At 42.3% G+C, this 20,666-nt stretch overlaps 1 protein-coding gene across 2 annotated transcripts in view; it reads right to left on the minus strand.

Moving 5' to 3' along the window:
• CDC27 (cell division cycle 27) overlaps positions 1 to 20,666 on the minus strand; it is a 53,768-nt gene that overhangs the window by 13,654 nt on the left and 19,448 nt on the right. Inside the window, exons 4-16 of one of the 2 annotated variants that reach the window (XM_073607632.1) lie at positions 19,863 to 19,988; positions 18,641 to 18,738; positions 15,055 to 15,212; positions 13,107 to 13,318; positions 12,189 to 12,300; positions 11,983 to 12,095; positions 9,504 to 9,603; positions 8,878 to 9,085; positions 4,142 to 4,311; positions 3,613 to 3,765; positions 3,059 to 3,267; positions 2,352 to 2,469; positions 21 to 149 (exon numbers count right to left, since the gene is read on the minus strand). In XM_073607632.1, the coding sequence (XP_073463733.1) occupies positions 21 to 149; positions 2,352 to 2,469; positions 3,059 to 3,267; positions 3,613 to 3,765; positions 4,142 to 4,311; positions 8,878 to 9,085; positions 9,504 to 9,603; positions 11,983 to 12,095; positions 12,189 to 12,300; positions 13,107 to 13,318; positions 15,055 to 15,212; positions 18,641 to 18,738; positions 19,863 to 19,988 (1,906 nt within the window). Of the gene's footprint in view, positions 1 to 20; positions 150 to 2,351; positions 2,470 to 3,058; positions 3,268 to 3,612; positions 3,766 to 4,141; positions 4,315 to 8,877; positions 9,086 to 9,503; positions 9,604 to 11,982; positions 12,096 to 12,188; positions 12,301 to 13,106; positions 13,319 to 15,054; positions 15,213 to 18,640; positions 18,739 to 19,862; positions 19,989 to 20,666 lie in introns of both variants that reach the window. The other variant, XM_073607631.1, reaches the window with a different exon arrangement.

Consider the following 20,666-nt stretch of genomic DNA (forward strand, 5'->3'; position numbering starts at 1 on the left):
ATAAGATCACAGATCTGTACCTTATATTTCTCATTGGCAAATAAGATGGAGGCGCGATGGAACTTGCATAGGGGGTTTTTGGGGTCAATGGAAATGGCTTTGTTAAGAGTATCCAAAGCCTTATCTGATTTTTTAAGCGCGTGCTGCACCTATTAAAATTAAAAACACACAGTTAAGCAATTTTCTTGTAATCATTTTGGTGAGGTTATATAAAAATGTATATGTACAAAAAAAAAAAAAAAAAAAAAAAAAAAAAAAAAAAAAAAAGAAATCTGGTCTTATGGACATGTTTTAAAATAAAGCACCAACTTTCACAGACGTTCCTACGGTGAAGGAGTGGTTTTGGAGGCCTAAAGTGATATTAAAGTCTTGTTTTTTTTTTTGTGGTTTAAAAAGAACAAACATGTTATACTTACCTGCTCTGTGCAGTGGTTTTGCACAGAGCAGCCCAGATCCTCTATCTCAGGTCCCTCTCCTCCTCCTGCCCAGTGCCAGTACAGCAAGCAGCTTGCTATGGGGGCACCCGAGCTGAGACACTGCTCTGTGTTACCATTCAGACACGGAGCTGCAGCTAGGCCCCCCTCCTCTCCTTATTGGCTCACTGACTTTGACTGACAGCAACGAGAGCCAATGGCGGAGGAGGGAACGCTGAGGCTCTCGTGCAACATCGCTGGATAGAGATGGGGTCCAGGTAAGTATTAGGGGGGGCTGATGCACAAGGATAAAAAAAAACTTCTGCCTTTGAAACCACTTTCATACCATGGATGAGCTGATACACATTTCACAGGACAGGAGATCCTAGTTTACAGCCATGTGGTTTAGCTGGTTGGAGTTCAAAACCACTGCTGAGTGTAAATCTAAATTTTGAAAGCTAGGCCTAATTGTGGGTACCCCCATGCCTGAATGAGCCCTTGTACTGGCTGGATGAACTGACCATTTACCACTCCCCGTAATCTCTCATCTCCCCCCCCCACCTTTTCTTTTCCCGCTCTCTCCCCTTCTGTTCTTCCCTATTTTGTCTTCCTCTCACTTAAAATTATTATACTTTTTCATTAGGCAGATTTGCCTGAACTGCTCCTTGAGAGCAGCAACTTTTCAATAAAAGATTTATGCAACAAAAAAAATTAAATAAAAAGCACCGATGATAGAGATAGAGATGATAGAGAGATATATTTTTATAACCAGTAATCAAATTAATTTCCTGGGAAATAGTGTCTGTATACGTTTGAATGCATTTAGCACATTATGAGTCGAGAGATCGAGAGATCGAGAGATCGAGAGATCGAGAGAGAGAGAGATCGAGAGATCGAGAGATCGAGAGATCGAGAGATCGAGAGATCGAGAGAGAGAGAGAGAGAGAGAATATATATACACACACAAAAGACGACAAAGGGACACGTTCTCCAAATGCAATAAACTTTACTGTATCTCCAAATCATCAGGTATTGTCAAATCATGTAAATCAGCAACAGCAGCTACCGTATACAGTTGCGAGCATCCCTGCTGTGTGACACTGTGTGACACATTGCCAGACAGCTTGTGGAAGAGCAGGGATGCTCGCAACTGTATACGGTAGCTGCTGTTGCTGATTTACATGATTTGACAATACCTGTATACGGTAGCTGCTGTTGCTGATTTACATGATTTGACAATACCTGATGATTTGAAGATACAGTTAAGTTTATTGCATTTGGAGAACGTGTCCCTTTGTGGTCTTTTAAACGGTTATTGGTGGAAAACATGGAGTCCACCCTGACATTGTTCCAGCCAAAAAAAACAGGATAAAGAAAAGGCAGTAACCCACCCGAAGTTTTGAGAGAGATATCATATATATTTCACCTTAATGCATTCTATGCATTAAGGTGAAAAACCTCTTGTGATGCAGCAGCCCCCCTTTACTTACCTGAACCTGGGTCCCAATTGGGTAGATTGATAGCAGTGCAGCCATTGGCTCCCACTGCTGTCAATCAAATACAATGACGCGGGAGCCAGGGGGCAAGCTGAGTCCTGCTGTCTGTGTCAATAAAAACAGCAACGCACCTGCACGAGTGCCCCGAGGGAGAGTGGCTCTCCAACAGGGCACTCGAGAAGAGGAGCCAGGAGTGCCACTGAGGGACCCCAGAAGGGGAGGATCTGGACCACTCTGTGCAAAACCAACAGAGGAGGTAAGTATGACATGTTTGTTATTTAAAAAAACAAAAAAAACAAAAAAAAAAAATTTGTTGCTAGCTGTCCCTCCTCTCTCCTGAAGCTGACGCTGGGAGGCGATCGTGTGACTGAACCAGAGTGCCCTCAAAACAGGCAAGTATACTTACAGAAACGCTTCAACAATGGAAGGAGACAATACTTACCACTCCTATGTGACATAGCAATACTGAACTTTGAGGGTTGATATCTAGTGCTTTCTGGAAATGCATCTCTGCCAGGCTGAACTTCTCTTGCTTATAATATATCATTCCAAGACCATACCTGCGACAGAACAATAGGGATAAAGATTACAATCTCAAATAGACAAATGTTACAATGCAACTTAACATCTCGTGAAGATCCAGTGATATATGTAGTTAAAGGATAAGTTCACCTTTGGAACATGTTACAAATTCCACAGATTTTTAGGGTGAAACATGCAACATGTTCCAGCATCTGCAGCCTCTCCCCTTGCCCCTCTCCCCAGCAGAGCTGTGTGGGGCTGAGGGGTTGTAGTTTTTAATGAGCAGCAAGGGTACTGGTGAGCGATCTCACAGTCACAGGTGCAATGCTCTGCAGGCTCCTTGGAAAAAAATAAAAAATAAAGAACTGCAAATTTTTTACACCTGCAAAAAAAAAATGTGCATTTATAATTTTTTTGTTAAAGGGTAACTTGTCAGAGGCAAAAAAAAAAAAAAAAAAACACAACACACTACTGTTATCCACGATTTTAAAAATATTGCCATTAGCATTTTACCATTCATAGAAAAATAGAAGACAATTCAGAAAGCACAAAATACATATACATAAGCCAACTACAAGGGTCCAGAAAGTCAAAAGGAAGTGGACTTATTCTAAAGGTGTCACTCACCATGCATTGTAGTGTCTAGGGTTGACGCGGATGGCGTTACGAAAACAAGCAAGAGCTTTATCTAGCTCCTCTGTTAGTACGAATTCGTGGCCGAGGAGAGTGAAGGCATATGCATAACCGGGATCTACCTGGATAGCCCGCTGGAAAAACTTAATGGCAATGTCATGTTCTCTCTGCAGACTGAAGCAGTTCCCAGCAGCACACCAAGCCTGAAATTAAAAAAACTCTAAAATTACTGTCTATGCTGCAATCTTCCCGTCTTATAGCACCGCTCAATAGAGACACTAAATACATTCTCTTCAGCACCTACCCCAGGTAGGTTTATGTAAAAACTCTTGTAACAGATACTAGACAGTCAAACATGTAGAGAGATGAGAGAAACACAACTATGAACTTCTCATATATGCTTCTTTTTCCTCTAATATACCATTGAAGTCCAGAAGAGAGCAGGTAGAATTATCCCTGGGGTCCTCTAAGATTGGCCCATTACAGAACCTGCCTATTGATGATTGACTGCATTCTCACCCCCTTGCAACCCCTTACAAAGTCTGTACCTCTGGGGAGTTTTTGTCCATGTCGGTGAGGTCCTTCGAGAGCACTGACAGGGCTACATCCTTCTGCAAATGCCAGAGTGTGGTTGAGTAGATCTCCATGCCTTCTACTCGATAGCTTTCAATCCTGCGCACCTCTGAGAACACACGTTCTGCCTGCAAAAAAAAAAAGGGGGCAAACTCATTTAGGATGACACAAGAACAATCAAACAGTCTGAGGCAGGCGCACAGAGAAGATCTTAGAGGAGAATGGTTGTAATAAGTATAACCTATGCTGAAAGTGATGGGAGAGGGGGGCAGAAAATTATAAGTGCAAATATAGTGTACTTATCCTTCCAGAAAGCAGTTTATAAAAACTGCAATTTTAATTTTACATATAGTGGACTGCTACTATCAAGCTGGAAAAATGAACACATTGTATACAGTACAATTAGCATAATTTCCATTTATTTCTCACATCCAAAGTTGCCTGCAGTATGTAGATCATCTTATGTGACACTAATACTTGTTACAAAAAGGCCTCGATCCTTACCTGTAAATACTCTGCCATCTCAAAATAAGCTCTGCCGATCTGACACAGAACCCAACCAGTGTTATAGTGATGAGATGGGAGGTGGCTCAGGATATTGATGGCCTCTTTACAATTATATGAACACAAAGCCAAATAACCCTTTCCCATGTCCCTCAATAGGCTCATCAAACCTTCTGGAAAAAAAGAAATAAACATAAGTACTGTATTTAGCACTAATTAAAATATGTTACTCTAATTTCAGCAGAATTATTCACAATTGTCTTCTATGAACCAAGTGTACCAAATAACTAAGTTTCACAACACCTGATCCATAGCTCACGGTGTGCTGTATGGTACACTTACCCGCTGGAATAAAATAAAATCATTTCAGCAGCTAAGCTCCAGGTGCAAGTTCAGCTTAATAGTGCTGATAAAATATGCTGGATTACCACATCAGCAGTCGTGCTCCTAAAATGAGTCAAGAACTTCAAGGTTACACTTGAATATGACCTTTGGTTGCAGCCTCCATAACCACCCAACCATTTTTTTTCCTTCTGTAGGCTCTTCCACTTCAAAAGGTTTCTCCTCTCTCCCCTGTAGATATACCCCAGCCCCCCCCTTCTTCACAGGCCTCTCCCTCCATTATATATACCCCAGCCCCCCCCTTCTTCACAGGCCTCTCCCTCCATTATATATACCCCAGCTCCCACGCTACTTCATGGGGCTTTCCTCCATTCCAAATATACCTCAGGTCCCTCCCTACTTCACAGGCTGCTTCTTTTCTCCTCCAGGCTAGATATACTTCACGTCCTTCTCTACATTAGATGCCACGCTTCCATTTTAGATAGACCCTAGGTACCTCTCTACCTCATGGACCACTCTTCCATTCTAGATATACCCCAGGTCCAGCTTCTCTTCAGAGGCCTCTCTTCTATTCTAGATATACCCTAAATCGTTTGTTACCCCAACAATTCATATTTCCGATATGTGGCTGCTGTACCATGTACTTGTATGAGAAAGTATCCTGTTCTCTTTGTATTGCTTTTTTTTTTATGTGAAATCCCTGGTGTTCCTGCCAGTCACTCGGCTTTCCTATTAAAAACCGACCACACTGGTCAGTTCCCTAGCTATGCTGGGAACTCAGTGTACTCTCCTCCAATGATCAGACATGTCCTGACACGCAGCTGCAGCACAGCCATTTACTGGGAAACTCAGTGTGCTGCTGCTTCTCCTCCCCCTCCAGCTCTTATGCAGCTAAATGTGATCACTTAAAAAAAAACAAAAAAAAAAACCTTTTTTCCCCTCCTTTTTATCTACGCAAAAATGTTTTTCTGTTCATTTCGGTTTTAAACTAGATGGGTTGTTTTATAAGGCAATAGTTTACAAACATTTTAAGTCCCCCTCTACATTACAGGCCTCTCTTCCATTTTAAATATACCCCTGGACACTCCACGTCACAAGCCTCTCCATTTTAGATAGACTCAAGGTCCCTCTCTACTTGATGGACCACTTTTCCATTATAGATATGCCACGGGTGCTGCTCTACATTACAGACTTCTCTTGCATTTTAGATATACCCCAGGCGCCTCAATACTTTACAAGCCTTTCCTGCCATTCTCGCTATTCCAGTTTCTTCTGCTTCGTCGGCCACTTATATTCCAGAGGTCTTTTTTTTTTTTTTTTTTTTTACTTGCAGGCCTCCCTTTTATTCCTCATTATACTCAAGGTCAATTATGGCGAACCTTTGCACCCCAGATGTTTTGAAACTACATATCCTGTGATGCTGAACTACACTGCAGAGTGCATGAGCATCATGGGAAATGTAGTTCCAAAACATCTGGGGTGCCAAGGTTTGCCATCACTTTGTCTAGGTTAATCACCTCTCACAGAAATCTCTTCCATTCTTTTTTTTTTTTTTTAATTGTTTATTTGTAACATTTTTAGAAATCCTACACTGCGGTACATAGAGTAAGGCATTTCAACATATAAAAATAAAGGGCATTACATGTGCAAGTAAGTAAGTGAGACATAACAAGAGCATGGTATAGTCAGATAATAAAGTTTTCCATCTTGGATCAAACAACGCATATTTACTATACCATACAAAATAATAAAGGAAAGCAAAACATCAAAAAAAGTCTTAAAGTGGAGGGCCACCCTAAAATAAAAAATGGCATCAAAAATCGTAAAAAAAATACAAAAATTTAACTTACCTGAAACCCTTGTTGCTAGGCAGTCTTCCTAATCTGCCTCTTCCTACTCCACGGCGATTCCTCCTCTTCGGTGAGTGGCCCTGTTGCCTTCTGGGAACTGTGTGTGTCCCATGAAGCAACGGAGCCATTCACAAAGCGCCGCGCGACTCGCGCATGCGCAGTAGGAAACGGCAGTGAAGCCACAAGACTCCACTGCCTGTTTCCCTTCGTTAAAAAAAAAAAAATATATAGCAGACAGAACCCCGCTTTAAGGACAACATAGCTAATAGTTAGCACCTAGAAGATCAGGAAACGCAAATGTCACCAGAAACATAACAGGTGGTGCAAACAGAGTAAGGTATTCAAGATGCATTGTTTGAGGGAATACTCAGAATCATCCCAAATTTTCCATATCTTAAAAAAAAAAAAAAAAAAAGGAAGAAGAGGGTAATGAGTCATTGATCATTGCAGTCAGATGTTCCATCCTACAGATATCAGCCATTAAAGAAAGAAATTGATGGTATGTGTGTGTGTGTGGATACCTGAAAAGGGGAGGCCTAATAGAAAGTGTATGGGGTTTAGAGGTATGGAGGTGTTTAATAACTTCTGCAAGAGCTCTTGAATCTGAATCCAGAAGAACACTCCCAGATGTGGAAGTGCGTGCCCGTAGTTTCATTACATCTCCAGCATTGTCTAGGGGCCGTAGGGTTGCGGGCATGTAGTATATCTGGGGTTCTATACCAGGAGAGCAAAATCTTAATTGCAGTTTTTCTCTGCACTACACAGCGTGAGATTTTGGACGAGGATTCCCAAATTTTTACCCAATCTATTAAAGATATAGGTCGCTGTAATACAGTATATGGGTCCATTTCTTCATATAGTTATGAGTGGACGCCGCTAAAGGGGGGACTTCACGTTAGATTTTATATATGGATGAGATTAGTTTGGGTTCATATGGTCCATTGGCAAATAAAAGTTCAAAGTTGGTGGGTGATAATGAGGGGTATTTAGAGAGGAAAAAAAAATGTAATTGTATATACGAGTACAAAAGTGATGTAGGGAGCTGATGTTTCGTTTGGAGGTCTGCAAAAAAGACAGGAGTCTACGTGTCACTGGATATACAAGTTGTCACAATTGAAAGATTTCCGCTTGAGTCCATGGGAGCATCTGTACATAGGATAGACCATCAGGGATGTCCGGTTTAAAAAGAACATTCAAGAATGGAGGGCAGGAGGCGAAGAGGGAGAACCGCTCCGAGCATCTCTTCCAAATAGATAGGGTAAAGAGAATTGCAGCCAAGCATAGGGATCTTAGTTGAGGCATGTGTTTGAGGAGGGCCATAGCATGTAACATGGGCAGTAACCCCCATTTCAATCTCAGCCCATATATTTGGGGCCTTCCTAGATGTCCAGGAGGTCAATACTCGGAGATGGGATGCATAATAATATTTAATGATGTCCGGAGAGGCCAAACCTACTGCTACTGAGCTTGCGATCCTATGGGAGGCGTTGTTCCATACAAAGTGGAGACATTTCCTTTGGAGAGCTTTCAGTTGTGACATTGGGACTGAGACTGGAAGCATCTCAAATAAGTATAGCAGTTTGGAAAGAATCGACATCTTAAGAACGTTAATTCTTCCAAGAGATATAGGGAGAGAGGTCCATTAATTTAAAACACAAGTTATTTCTGTGAACATGGGGGGAAAGTTGGCTTGATATAGGGAGGGTGTGATATGGATGCCCAAGTATTTAAGTGTGTGAGTGCACCAACGATATTTGAAGTTGTGTTGGAGATGGGCGAGTTGGTCCTGTGGGATGTTAATGGGTAGAGCCTCAGTTTTTGAAGGATTCATTTTAAACCCCGATAAGGATCCAAAAAGGAGGCCAAGGTGCCATGTAGGAAAGGTAAAGATATATGAGAATGGATGAGAGTCAACAAAATATCATCGGCAAAAAGCGATAGCGTATATTTCCGCCGTCGCAGCGATACCCCCCGAATGTCTGGATAGGAGTTGATGGCCAATGCAAGGGGTTCCAAACTTAGAATAAAGAGCAAGGGCCACAGAGGACAGCCCTGCCTGGTGGCATTGCTTAGGGGGAACGTCTGCGACAAATAAGACAGCTGTACCTGGGATGAAGGATTTGAGTATAGAGCCTGCAAGGCCTGAATGAATGGGCCTGAGAACCCGTATCTAGAAAGGACTGCAAACATAAAATGGCCAACTTAGGTGGTCGAAGGCTTTTTGTGCGTCTAAACTTAAAACAAGTCCATCTCTACTTCACAGGTCTCTCTTAAAATCTAGATACATTCCTACAAGGTCTCTCCTCCCATTCCTCTCTCGATACATCAGGTCCCCCTATACTTTACAGTACTCTTCTTTTCAAAACATCCTATACTCCTCACCATATGCTCATCATCCTGTCCAGTACACCCAGAGCTTAACTGTAGAACACCTCTATTCCACCTGAGTGCATGTGTCCATTGTCCAACCACTCTCTAGATTTCTGTTTTACAAGTATCATCCCCATGACAAAACAGGACAGACTGGAAAGAAAGACCCATTACCTGCTGCTGCTTTTTGTATCGACAGGGCCTGTATTTGAGGCCCCACGTTGGACATCTTTCCCTCTGAGATAATGGATGAATCTAACTTGCTGATTTCCAAACTCTCATTTAGATTGGATTGTGTGACACCACTTTTATTGGTTTTGCTTTTGGTTTTCCGATTTGGGATTTTGGGAGGAAATTTCATTTTCAGCTTTTTACTGTTCTCCTGAAAGAGTAGCAAAGTATACAAGAGTACAGTTTATGTAATGAGTCACAATAATCCATCTTGCAAATCACTGATCTGCAAGGGTCATTCAACATACATGACAATTTAGTGCTGGGCAGACACTAGCGGTTTGAATCAATGATTTTTATATTCCTGGGACATCCCTGCACCATAATCCCCAAGTCTGTTCAATCCAGCATGTCTGCTGTTAAAAAGGTGTCACTTAAGAAGTCCAAAAGAAAAAAGCCCAAATTTTTTTTTTTTTTATACACAAGAAACACAAAAGATGAAATTGAATGATTCACACCACTGGAGTCCATCCATATCTAAAAAAGGTTGAACATAGACTTGAATACCCTAAGGCCCTTTTAATATTTGGCCATCAATTAAGTGGCAAGCAGTATAGTTTGTGCCTTACCTTGGTGGTAGAGCTGTCGCTGGTGAAGAGGCGGGAACTACGCCGAGGTAAAGCATTAGGAGGGGCAGCTATTGTTGGGCTCAGTACCTGCGGCGTGGTACTTAAAAGAAAAAAAACACAAAAAGCTAAACATAAGGTAAACTTGCAGATATATACAATAAAGCTGCATTATATATAATTTTTCAGTCATATTTTTAAAATGTAAAAGGGTAGATATGAAAAACTTATGTTTTTAATACTTGCAAACTGCTTGACTACTTTTGATTACAGCCTTGTAATATACATGGGGTTAATAAAATCCACTCAGATTACGTAAGACAAAATGACACACTAAAACACCTTTATTTCCCATTATGGAAACTTTTAAATTATAGCTAAAGCCAAAACATTTTATTCAGTTATGGATAGCGAAGGGAATGGTTAAAACCCTTTTTTCCATATTTCCACTGGGGAGATTATGCTTCACTTCCAGTCCTGTAGATCCAACAAGAATTGAGAGGGAATCTATCTAAAAAGAGAAGGAAATGTCCCCTTAGACAGCTGCCATCAAAAGCACCCTCATTGAAAGATTTCTCCTCTTTTCTGGTTCTGGTGACAACTCTGTTTTGGATTTTACTTTTAGTCTTTGTAATAATGGTCACCAGGTCAAATAAAGTGAATCTTTCCAGAAATTAAATCCAACAGTGCTTCTAACTCTTTACCACTATCAAAAAAAAAAAAAAAAAAAAAAATTTTGGCTTTGGAAAAACTTTAAAATTGAAGTATGATCTGCTTATATTTTCTTTCCTGGTTCCTTCTCTGGTTGCAAAAAACAGTTTTCACCAGCAGGTCAAATATTTAATAGCTGATCTCTTGAAAAGAAAACCGCAGGTCATGCACCTTTTAGTAAAAGGGAATTATGAGCAAATTATAAAACAACTCTAAAGCGGAAGCTACCTACATGATTTTTTTCCCCCTTTCAAAACATGCATGCTCCCTTTTAAATATTACAGGTAAAATACGCGTTCCTCCTATTATGGAGGTTTCCCCTTACGCCTATCCTGAAAACACATAGGCCCCTTTCACACAGGCGCTGCCATGTAGCGGATTTTGCTTGCTCAGTGGGGGATCGCTCCGCTGAGCAGGCGGATAACAGGTCCATGTCCGCATCGCTGTGCGAGAGTGGACACGGACACAATCCCACTCTCCTCTATGGGGAAATCGGATGGAAACGGACTGACTGTCCACTACCATCCGATCCGATGAACGGATGAAAAAATAGGACCACCATCCGTCCTGTTTTTTTGCAGGCAGGATAAGATGGCGGCAGGTGTCAGCATACATGACTGCCGCTCAATAAGGGACACTGGAGGGTCCGATCAGGTCTGCCTAAAAAAAAAAACTGACAGGCAGACCTGATCGTACAGCCCGTATGCAAGGGCCCTAAAGGAAGTGAGAAAACCTATACAAAATATGGGCAAATCCCCTCTTAGACAGTCATCACTAAACACATGTCCCCATTGGAAGATTCCCCCTCACCTTCTGTTCGGCAACAGCTGTATCTCCCATCAGTTTCAATTCTGAAAACAGACACCAGTACAAACAGAGGGGAAATCTCTCTAGCAAGAACACAGATGGTAATAAAAACCTGGTGGGTGTTTTCACTCATTTTTGGCTTTAAAGGGATTGGAAACCCTCAAGGTTTTTCACCTTAATGCATTAAGATGAAAAACCTTCTGTAGTGCAGCAGCCTCCCCTTTTGCTTACCTGAACCCGATCTTTCCAGCGACAAGAACGAGCACAGCATCTCCAGTCGCTATCTCGAGCCCTCACTGGATAAATTGATAGCAGCAGGAGCCATTGGCCCCCACTGTTGCCAATCAAATCCAGTGACAAGGGAGCCGGGGCCGAGTCCTGCTGTCTGTGTCAATGGATGCAGCAGCAGGACTCGGTAGCGCCCCCGCATGAGTGCCCCCATGGAATGGGGCTCTCCGTGGGGGCACTCGATGTGGGGAGGAACCAGGAGCACCGCTGGGGGACCCCAGAAAAAGAAGGATCTGTGCAAAACCCTTGTACAGAGGAGGCACGTATGACGTGTTCAATATAAAAAAAAACGAACCTTTACAACCTCTTTAAAATACATTTAAAGCCCAACTCCAGACAGGATTTTTCCTTTTTCAAGGGTAACATAGGGGAGCCCAAGATCAGTAGACAAATTTTCAATATATTCATATTGTAGGTTATTGTATTCAATATGGCCAACTTTCAACAACCATAAGCAAAGAACCTATTGCAGTTTCAATTGGTTACAACCATATAAACAAATGCTGATAATTGTACAACTTTACTGGGCTAGACCATGTCTCTTTCTCTTTATGTTCAAGGATCAGAAAAAAAATTTAGAATTCTGAGATGAGGAAAAACGCCACGCCATGATCATACTATTTATGGAGAGGCTTTGCCTTAATAAAACATCCGAGTTAGAGCAATTTCTATATACCTGGTCTGAGGTCCAGAACCCTGAGTCTGTAGCAGCACTGGGGTCACGTCCCGACTGTTGCCACTCTGTGAGAACACTGACTTTGTTCCTGCTTGGCTGATTCTGGCCACAGACTAGACAGAGAACATCGAAGGTTCACAGTGAGTATTGAATCACCCAATTAACATCACATGTAATGCAGAAAAATGTTTGAGGGAATTGCAAACCTTCTTAGCAGGGGTACCAGAGGATGGCACATCGAGGACACAGGAGGAGTTGTATGTCTGTAAATATGACCCATCTCCCGGGCTGGGTGTTTCTAGTGGCAAAATTCCAAAACTGGCAGAAAATATAAAAAGGAACAGAGCAGAACTAGTCAGCCAACAAAACGTATATTTTTCCTACAGCTGGCATAGATTACCAAATTTGCCTTTATAATCAGCCTTCTTTAATCCCCTGAAGAGAAGGAAGACTAGCAGTATCAGACAATCAAGCTCCACTGCTGTGAACCTGAATATAGTAGGGCAGAGTATAAAAATGACCTTATCAGGTTGCTGCTGTTCCTTCACTGTCCAGTCATCATGCTGGGGCAAGAAGGCAACACCACTGTATTCCTTAAAGCCCAACTCCGGGCAAATAAATGATCCCTTGCATAGGGCCGTGCCCACACTGCAAAGGTTAAATTGCTTGTTTATGCCTAGGGGAAAATAAAAGAATTGCTTACCTGATCCTCCGTTCCTTTCCGCAGCATCTGCACCCCCATGCTCCACCAGGTTCATTTTAAAGGTTACTCTACCTAAAACAGATGTTCCAGGTTTTGGGTGATCCTGAAGAAATCAAGGACTCTGGCAGCAAGCTCTCCATACTTAGGTTGCCAAATATGCATGCCTTCAAAGCCCCCATCCTCCTTGATAGATTTTTCACTTATATAATGAACGATGGGAACATCCAAGTGAGAAAGAACTCCGAAAACTCCAAAACAGACAGGAACAGAACAGGAACTATTGCAAAAGATCTCCTCAGTGGAGTGGCCAACAAATCTAAATAGTCAAACGACTGTCCACCAGACTCCATTAATTATTCAGGAAGCAAAGGACAACTACTACTGCTCCAGGCCAAGAGTTACAAAGTTAAGATCATCTTACCTGGGTGTGAGCGGGCTCAGTGCTGCCGGACCTCCCAATAGACTGCGCCCGCTTTTTGGTTTGTTCTGAATCTGTTTGGACAATATAGAGGGGCCGGTTCCCAAGGGCAAAGCATCAGGAGAGATCACTGCTGGGTCTATGTAAGACATGGAGGAGTCCGTGTTGAAGGAGTACTTTAAGTTGGAGGATTCCAGGTTCAATCTATTTAATTCCTGCCAAAATATATAAAAATAAGGGAGGTTGTATTTAAGGTCACTCTGAGGCCCTCAGCGGTCACCAAGGTTGTCATTCTGCCAAAGGCAAAATCCTGGAGATGATGTGCATTGGGGGAAGCAATACATAGCTACCTTCTCCCAGCTCCAAAAGCATATGTGTCCTGCTCTGACTGGCAAGGTGGTGGGCCACTGCACAGGGTGACAACACTACAGCTAATTCACTGTAGATGAAACAGCATTTCTACACTGTAGGGAAAAGTTGGTCAACTCACAGGATCACAATGTATTAAATTCATTAAGGAACTGGCTTTGAAAAAATAATGGCTGGCAATTTACTGTTGATGCTACTTTTACATAGAATTGGTTTATAGTTGTAAAGCTGGTAGAAGGGTCCTTAGCCACGAGTTTGACTTCAATAAGCAGAGGAAAACCCCTAGGGATAAGTTAAAGTGGGCCTCCAAGTAAAACTTTGTTTTTGAAATGGTGGGGAATAGGTAGAACGTTCGTTGGGTTGTTTAGTGATACGCCTCCTTATTTGGGTAGATATCGCCTCAATTCCCATCCCATTGACAGTATTGGGGGGGGATTCAATAAAACTGCTGCGCCTCTTTCCTGACCTTAATCCCTCGTTAAGGTATTGTGCCAAATTCATGAAGCATATGCCTCACTTTTGGCTTTGACAGCAACTTGTGCACCAAATTCCTAAATGCTCCACCTTTTACATTGTGTTGCACTAAAAGTGCCAAAATCAAAACCTTACAGTTCGTATCCTATGAAAATGGAGTTAATTAAAAAGAGAAATATGGGATTTGCTTTTTTTTTGGAATCATACTTACCTAGATGGATGCAACATTGGTCCGATGCTGCATCTGTTCCTCACTGGCTCGAACACTGAAAACTGAGTGATCAAACACCACTAATCGCTCAGTTCTCAGAGCTCTGTGAGCAGAGAGCTGCTTACTGGAGTGCTGGGCTGTGGAGGGGCGGGAGCGGCTGGCTCAGGTACTCAGCGGCCCTCTGAGAGGCTGAGTCGGGTGCCGGTCCAGGCATGTGGGCGGATCCTGACCATATGATCGCGATCCTTCCCGGGCATGGACCGGCTCTGTGACGTCAGCCAACAGCAGGCTTCAGCCGGTAGTCGTCTGAAAACAGGTCACAGGAGTGCAGAACACACTGCACTCCTGTGATCAACAGAAGTACAGCTAAACGAGCTTTGGCTGTACTTCTCCTTTAAGACCAACTCACTTTTGGTATACAGAGATAAACTGGCTCAGACAGATTTGGCCAAAGTGTCTGGTGTGCAGAACTTCTAGACAGGCACAGGAACTTGCAGCTCAAGACACTTTCACAAAATTTCCCTGAACCAGTCTTTTATGCATTTCAGGAATTCTCTCTGGGACAGCAGTTTTCTCCAACAGGCGCAAAAATGCAAAAACTCAGTTACAAAATGAGCCTTTTTATAGCTGTCCGTGTCCCTGAAGATTTTCTCCTCACTTACATTGTATCCCCACTCTACCCAAAACTTTGAAAAGATTTGGCTGCAGTCACACTTTTAAGGACTAAATCTGGACGATGGTGGCACTATACAGACAGGCTCCACCTGCCTGAAACTGATTTAGTAGTAATTTTACCAGGATAACCTCTTAAACAGCAAATTCCCAGTGTTAATAACTGCATTATGTCAGTGATTACAGTATTCCCAACCACAAACTACACACCACTAGCCTACTTACTATAGTGTCTTGGGGAGTCTCCATTAATACTGTGTCAGATTGCCTGTGAGATACGACATTGTGATTGTTCACCATTACTGTGCAAGAGTTATTCAGGCAGCTACTGAAGTTCTGGAGGGAGGTCAGTTTAAAGGTCTGCTCGGGGTCTGGCTTTTCACCTGCACAATACAATAAAAGGAGATAAAGTGAACCCTTCGAAGAGCAATCTTTTAATGATTTTTTTTCAAGTTACACTTGAAAATATAAAAGCCACACACTAGATAGATAGATAGATAGATAGATAGATAGATAGATAGATTTTTTTTTCTCCAAAGCCCAACACATTTTATGTTTTGGTTACAGTGTGGGAGTATTTAAAGGAGAAGTTCACCTTTACAAAAAATAATAAACTCACTTTTTTGAAGGTAAAAAATAAAATAAAAAAAATAATATGCATTTATTTTTTGTGAGGGACCTGTAAAGCATTGCACACACGATCAGTGGGGTGGGAGTTTGGGTAGCTGGGTGTAACATGTTACAAAAGGTGAACTTATCCTTCAAATCCTTCTCTGCTTTTTCCCACTGGGAAGAGTTACTTTATTTATCCCTCCCGCAGGACAAAAGGTGATGAAATCTGATTTACAGTTGTCACTGAAACAGAAATAGTGGGAAATTGTTCAGCAGGGACATATTTCAGTAACATTTATCTGGGGGACAATTTACTTATTTGCGGTGCATTAACTAATGCATGTGCTTTGATATGCGTTATGTTGCGCAATAATGTGCATTGCATTAGGGCAGCCAGTTAAAATTAATGGGCTGCCAACACACCATAATTTGCTAAAAACGCTGTCACTTTTTTCTAACGCAGGTGCATTAAAAATGAATGACAACAGAACACATTAATGCAAGTTGTGTTACCATGATATAGAAGTGTAAATGGGGCCCAAGAAATTTCTCCTCCCTTACTTCCCAACATAATTCCATTTGTAAGGTTGTACTTTTTTGAATATTACATGTATAAAGCGTGTGTGTGCGTGCGTTATGCATAACAGGTCTTTTATAATTTTTTTTTTTTTTTTTTAAATAAAAACACACGCTATTTGAGATCAGACATATCTGTGCCAGTCTGCACAGCTTGGATGGCATAATTCACTCTGCCTACCTGTCAGCAGCCATTTCTATTAACAGATTCCTCTATCCATACAATCAAGGTGGATGGAGGAATGCCCTCCACCAGAACATTGTCTTCTCACAGCGGGACCCAGCACTGTTAGAATTCACTGATCAGCAGCTACAGCCGCTTATTAACACAAGTTTTCCAGCTTTTCCCTTCAATAACAGTCAATTGGATGAAACATACGTCAGGCTAGGCATGGAGCAGCGGTGACGTTGTGGCACCCGCACTGGGTGTTGGACGAACTTTTGTTTCCAATAAGCCCATTTTAACATCTCTGCTGCAAGTAGAACCGTGAAATAAACTCTTGTGTGCTTTTAAATGAATGTTGCGCAATGAGTTTGTTTTCCTCTTCCATATAGTATACTGTCTGATCGAGTTTTGGAGTTCCCTAAAGGATAATTTCTGTGGGGAGTTACATCATTGGAGTCCACCAAGTACAGCTGAGGCAGTAGATACCCAAAGTGAGGGGTGATTGCTCACTGATGCACATATAGACCCTGGAAGGTCTTAGGATCTGGTAAGCAGATATATTTGCCCTATCCACCCTGTGGGGAGCACTGGGTGTTTGCACCGACCTAAATTGGAAGGACACTCTTTTCATTTTCACTTTGAGGATCTGCAATTGGTTTTGGACTTTACATTTTATACATCTATTCTAAAGATGGACTTTTGTTTGCTTGATCGTAGATATGGCACTTTATCACATACACATGACAGCACAACATGTTGATTTTTATAGTTTTTTGGATATGGCGTTTACATATTTGTGAGTGCTGCCGTTTTTTGTCACTATTTAAGTCAACTTTATTAGTTATTTACACTAAGCGCAATTTTCTTTGGCATACAGTAGTCAAATGATTGACTTCTGTTGAGGGAAAATGGTCACACACTGGGGATGATCTACTAAAATGAGAGTGCACAAAATCTGGAGCAGTTGTGCATGGTAGCCAATCAGCATCTAACTTCAGCTTGTTCAATTTAAGCTTTGACAAGACGACAACAAAAAACAAAACTGGAAGCAGATCGGTTTCTATGCAGAGCTGCATCAGATTTTTGGACACTAGTTTTAGTAAACCAACTCCATGTTTGAAATTCGCTCGGTCTCTGGGGAACCAGCCAAATTTCAATCGGTCTATGGCCAGCTATAGACGATTCGAACCATGTGTGGACAGGCCGATCGATCAACATGGGTACAACCAGCCTGCCGGATTTTACATGCGATTATAACAGAGTTCTCCCAGCAGGGACGACAACCCATGGTTGCAGGAAAGAAATTGGAACCATCTATGCCCTGCCTAAAACCTGGTATACAGGTTAAACCGCCAAAAAATGGTCAGCGCCAGTCTGAGCCGCTGTACAATGTGAAGTTAGTACAGTGATCTTCCCTGCAGAGCTGTTGTGTTCTGACAGGGGGACGACTCCCCTCCCCCACCAGAAGACTCTGATCAGCTCCCTCTGCCACTGGCTGAGAGCGCTGATCGGGCGTCGGTCAGCTGCTGGCATTTCAGCATGCTTGTCTGACAGAAGTCGGCCGGGCAGATTTTTTTTGAACCAGCCAATATCTCCCAAATTGGCTCGTATGTACAGGGCTTAAGTCATAAAGCTCTGCTATAAGACAGTAGGAGCTGCATAGCTACTTTTGTTTGCAGCCTGCCCAATGTATGCTGCAAGTGCGCATTATAAAATATTTCAATTATATTTTCTATTTATCAGATTAGGATGTCAATGTTTAACCGAAATTACCAGGCTTAAAATGCCGGGATAGCGTACATAGACAGACGTTCTAGCGAGTGGCGCACTCTGTGATCACCGAGTCCTTGGGTCTCGGCTGATCAAAGATCGGGTAAAGGGCCAATCAAAGCGGGCCCTTTACACCACGTGATCAGCTGTTAGCCGATGACAGCTAATCACGGAAGTAAACAGAAGGCGGTTATCAGCTTTTTTTTCCTTCACGCTGTCAGCCTGAAGAAAACAAGAAAGCCGTTAACCGGCTTCTGTTAGAGGGACATCAGTCCCCTTAGTGCTCACCAGTGCTGCTAATCAGTGCCCTGCAGTGCTGCTAATCAGTACCTCTTATCAGGGATGCCTATCTGGGCCGCCTCATCAGCACCCATCAGTGAAGGAGAAAATTTTCCTGTTTGCAAAATTTTATAACAAAATATGAAAGAATTTTTTTTTTAAATTTTCGGTCTTTTTTTATTTGCTTAGCAGAAGATAAAAAAACCCAGTGGTGATCAAATAACACCAAATGAAAGCTCTATTTGTGTGAAAAAAAAAATGATAAAAATAATCATGTCATTCAAAATGCGACAGCGCTGAAAGCTAAAAATTGGCCTTCTCGGGAAATGGGTACAAGTGCCCTGTAAGCAAGTGTTTAAACATACAATACAATCCTTCTACTTGTTGATATGTGCAAGTAAGACTTACCTATTTCACATAACGATTCAAAAGGGGACCACAGAAAGGGATTTAAACTAAGGCTCTTTTGGTAACATTCTGATGCTTTGGCCAAACGATCTGTTTTGCTGGAGAGGAAGAACAGTAAAAACAAAGTGTATTCATGTATTCAGTATGTGTGCAAGCTTTATTCTTGTGTAAATCATCCAAGGATGGACAGATATCTTCCCCTGTCTGTGGTACTCAGGAAGATCTAGATGTAATGCATGGGTTCATTACAAGGAATAACAAACTCTCCTGTAATAATTAAAGTGGTTCTAAAGTCAGAAATTTTTTTACCTTAATGAATTCTCTGCATTAAGGAAAAAACCTGTGTACAGCTCTCAATCCAGTGTTGTGCCCAAGAGCAGCGTCTCCCTTCTTTCTCCCTCCTCACAGGACAGACATACCAGTGGTAACCATTGGCTCCTGCTGCTATCAATAAAATCCTGTGACAAGCCAGGCCAAGCGCAGCTTAGGATCGAGCCCGCAGCTGTGCCACAATAGGAAGTGGATTCCTATGGTGACAGCATCGAGATAAGGCGGAGCCGAGAAGAGGAGGATCAGGGCTGCTCTTTGCAAAACCATTGTACAAGGCATGTGAGCATAACGTGTTTTTTTTTTTTTTATCATTTACAGTAACTTTAAAAAGAAAGAAAAGACTTATTATCCTGAAGTTGCAACTGACCCACTCACCTTCACAGTACTCTTGCACTGCTCCTTTTGTTGCAGCCACTGCAAAATACGCGGTGTTTCTTGGTATGGGGGAGATGTCACCGGAGAGAGGGGATGACATGAACTCAAAGTAAGCTCCTAACCAGTCAACATGAAGCTTTTAGAAATCATTTTAAAGCTCCACCCAAAAGGGGAAGCTCCGCTTGTTTGCTTCCTCTGCTGCCACATTTTGCAGCTTTTTGGGACGGAGTGAATACTGGTTTTTGACAGGTTCCCGTCCCCACGGCGAAGACCTCTGGAATTTGCCCCCCCCCCCCCCCCGGTGGGCCATTCACAAAGCGCAACATGCATGTGCATTAGGGAGCCAGCTGTGAAGCCGTAAGGCTGACTGTTTCCCTTACAAGGAATGGCAGCGGCAGCACCCGAGAGCCGACTGAAAAATCAGCTGGGGTGCCAACATTGCAGGATCCCTGGACAGGTAAGTGTCCTAATATTAAAAGTCAGTAGTTATAAAATATATAAAATGGTCCTAGCTTACCAATATACATGGCCGAGCAACGACAGTGTAAAGCAGGCTGAGTCTCCAAACTCTGTAACTATCTCCTCCTGGCTCTTTTGTTTATTTAGCACACCGCCTGACAGGATCTGTTCACCCTCTGCCAGCCTGCAAGGGGAGAGGAGACAAAGATGAACAGGCTAACAAGACAAGCGGATCCAAAGGGACATTCCAGTGAATTGGAGAGGATAGAAGGATGGACAGAAAAATACCAAGTAGTGACAGTAATTCAGCAGGTACAGAGGAGGAGGAAGATTGAAAAAAAAAAAAAAAGCCTATATACTGAGCAAAAACAGACAGAAATAAAAATATGAAGTCCGCAAGAAAAACAAGAACAAAATTTGCTTACTTCGTCCTTGGCGTCTGATGCTTCCCCAGAGGTGCGGGTGATGTCACGGCTGCCTCCAGGGAAAGCTGGGAGCTCAAAATCTTAAAATGTGAAGCAAGCAGCTTTCCTGGGAGGCACGCTGACATCAACTGCTCCTCCCGGAAGGATCAGAAGTCAGGGACGACTTTTTTTGGTAAAAGCTTTAGGGCTTGTTCACTCAATATACACTGTACTGTGTTTTTGTGCACATCACTGCACCATGTATGCTGTGAACAGGACATATACAAAATATTTTCCATTGTTCACCCTATACATGTGTACAGAAGAATTCAGTTCATCACATAGATATAGTGTGAACAAGTCCTTACGTTTAACTTTTTAAACACCATTTCGGTTTAGGGTGGGGTACTAACAGTAAAGTAGACCCTTAATTTTGCATGGAAGTTCTGCTTTAGAGC

The sequence above is a fragment of the Aquarana catesbeiana genome, linkage group LG12 (genome assembly GCF_042186555.1).
Source record: "Aquarana catesbeiana isolate 2022-GZ linkage group LG12, ASM4218655v1, whole genome shotgun sequence".
Lineage (NCBI taxonomy): Eukaryota > Metazoa > Chordata > Amphibia > Anura > Ranidae > Aquarana > Aquarana catesbeiana.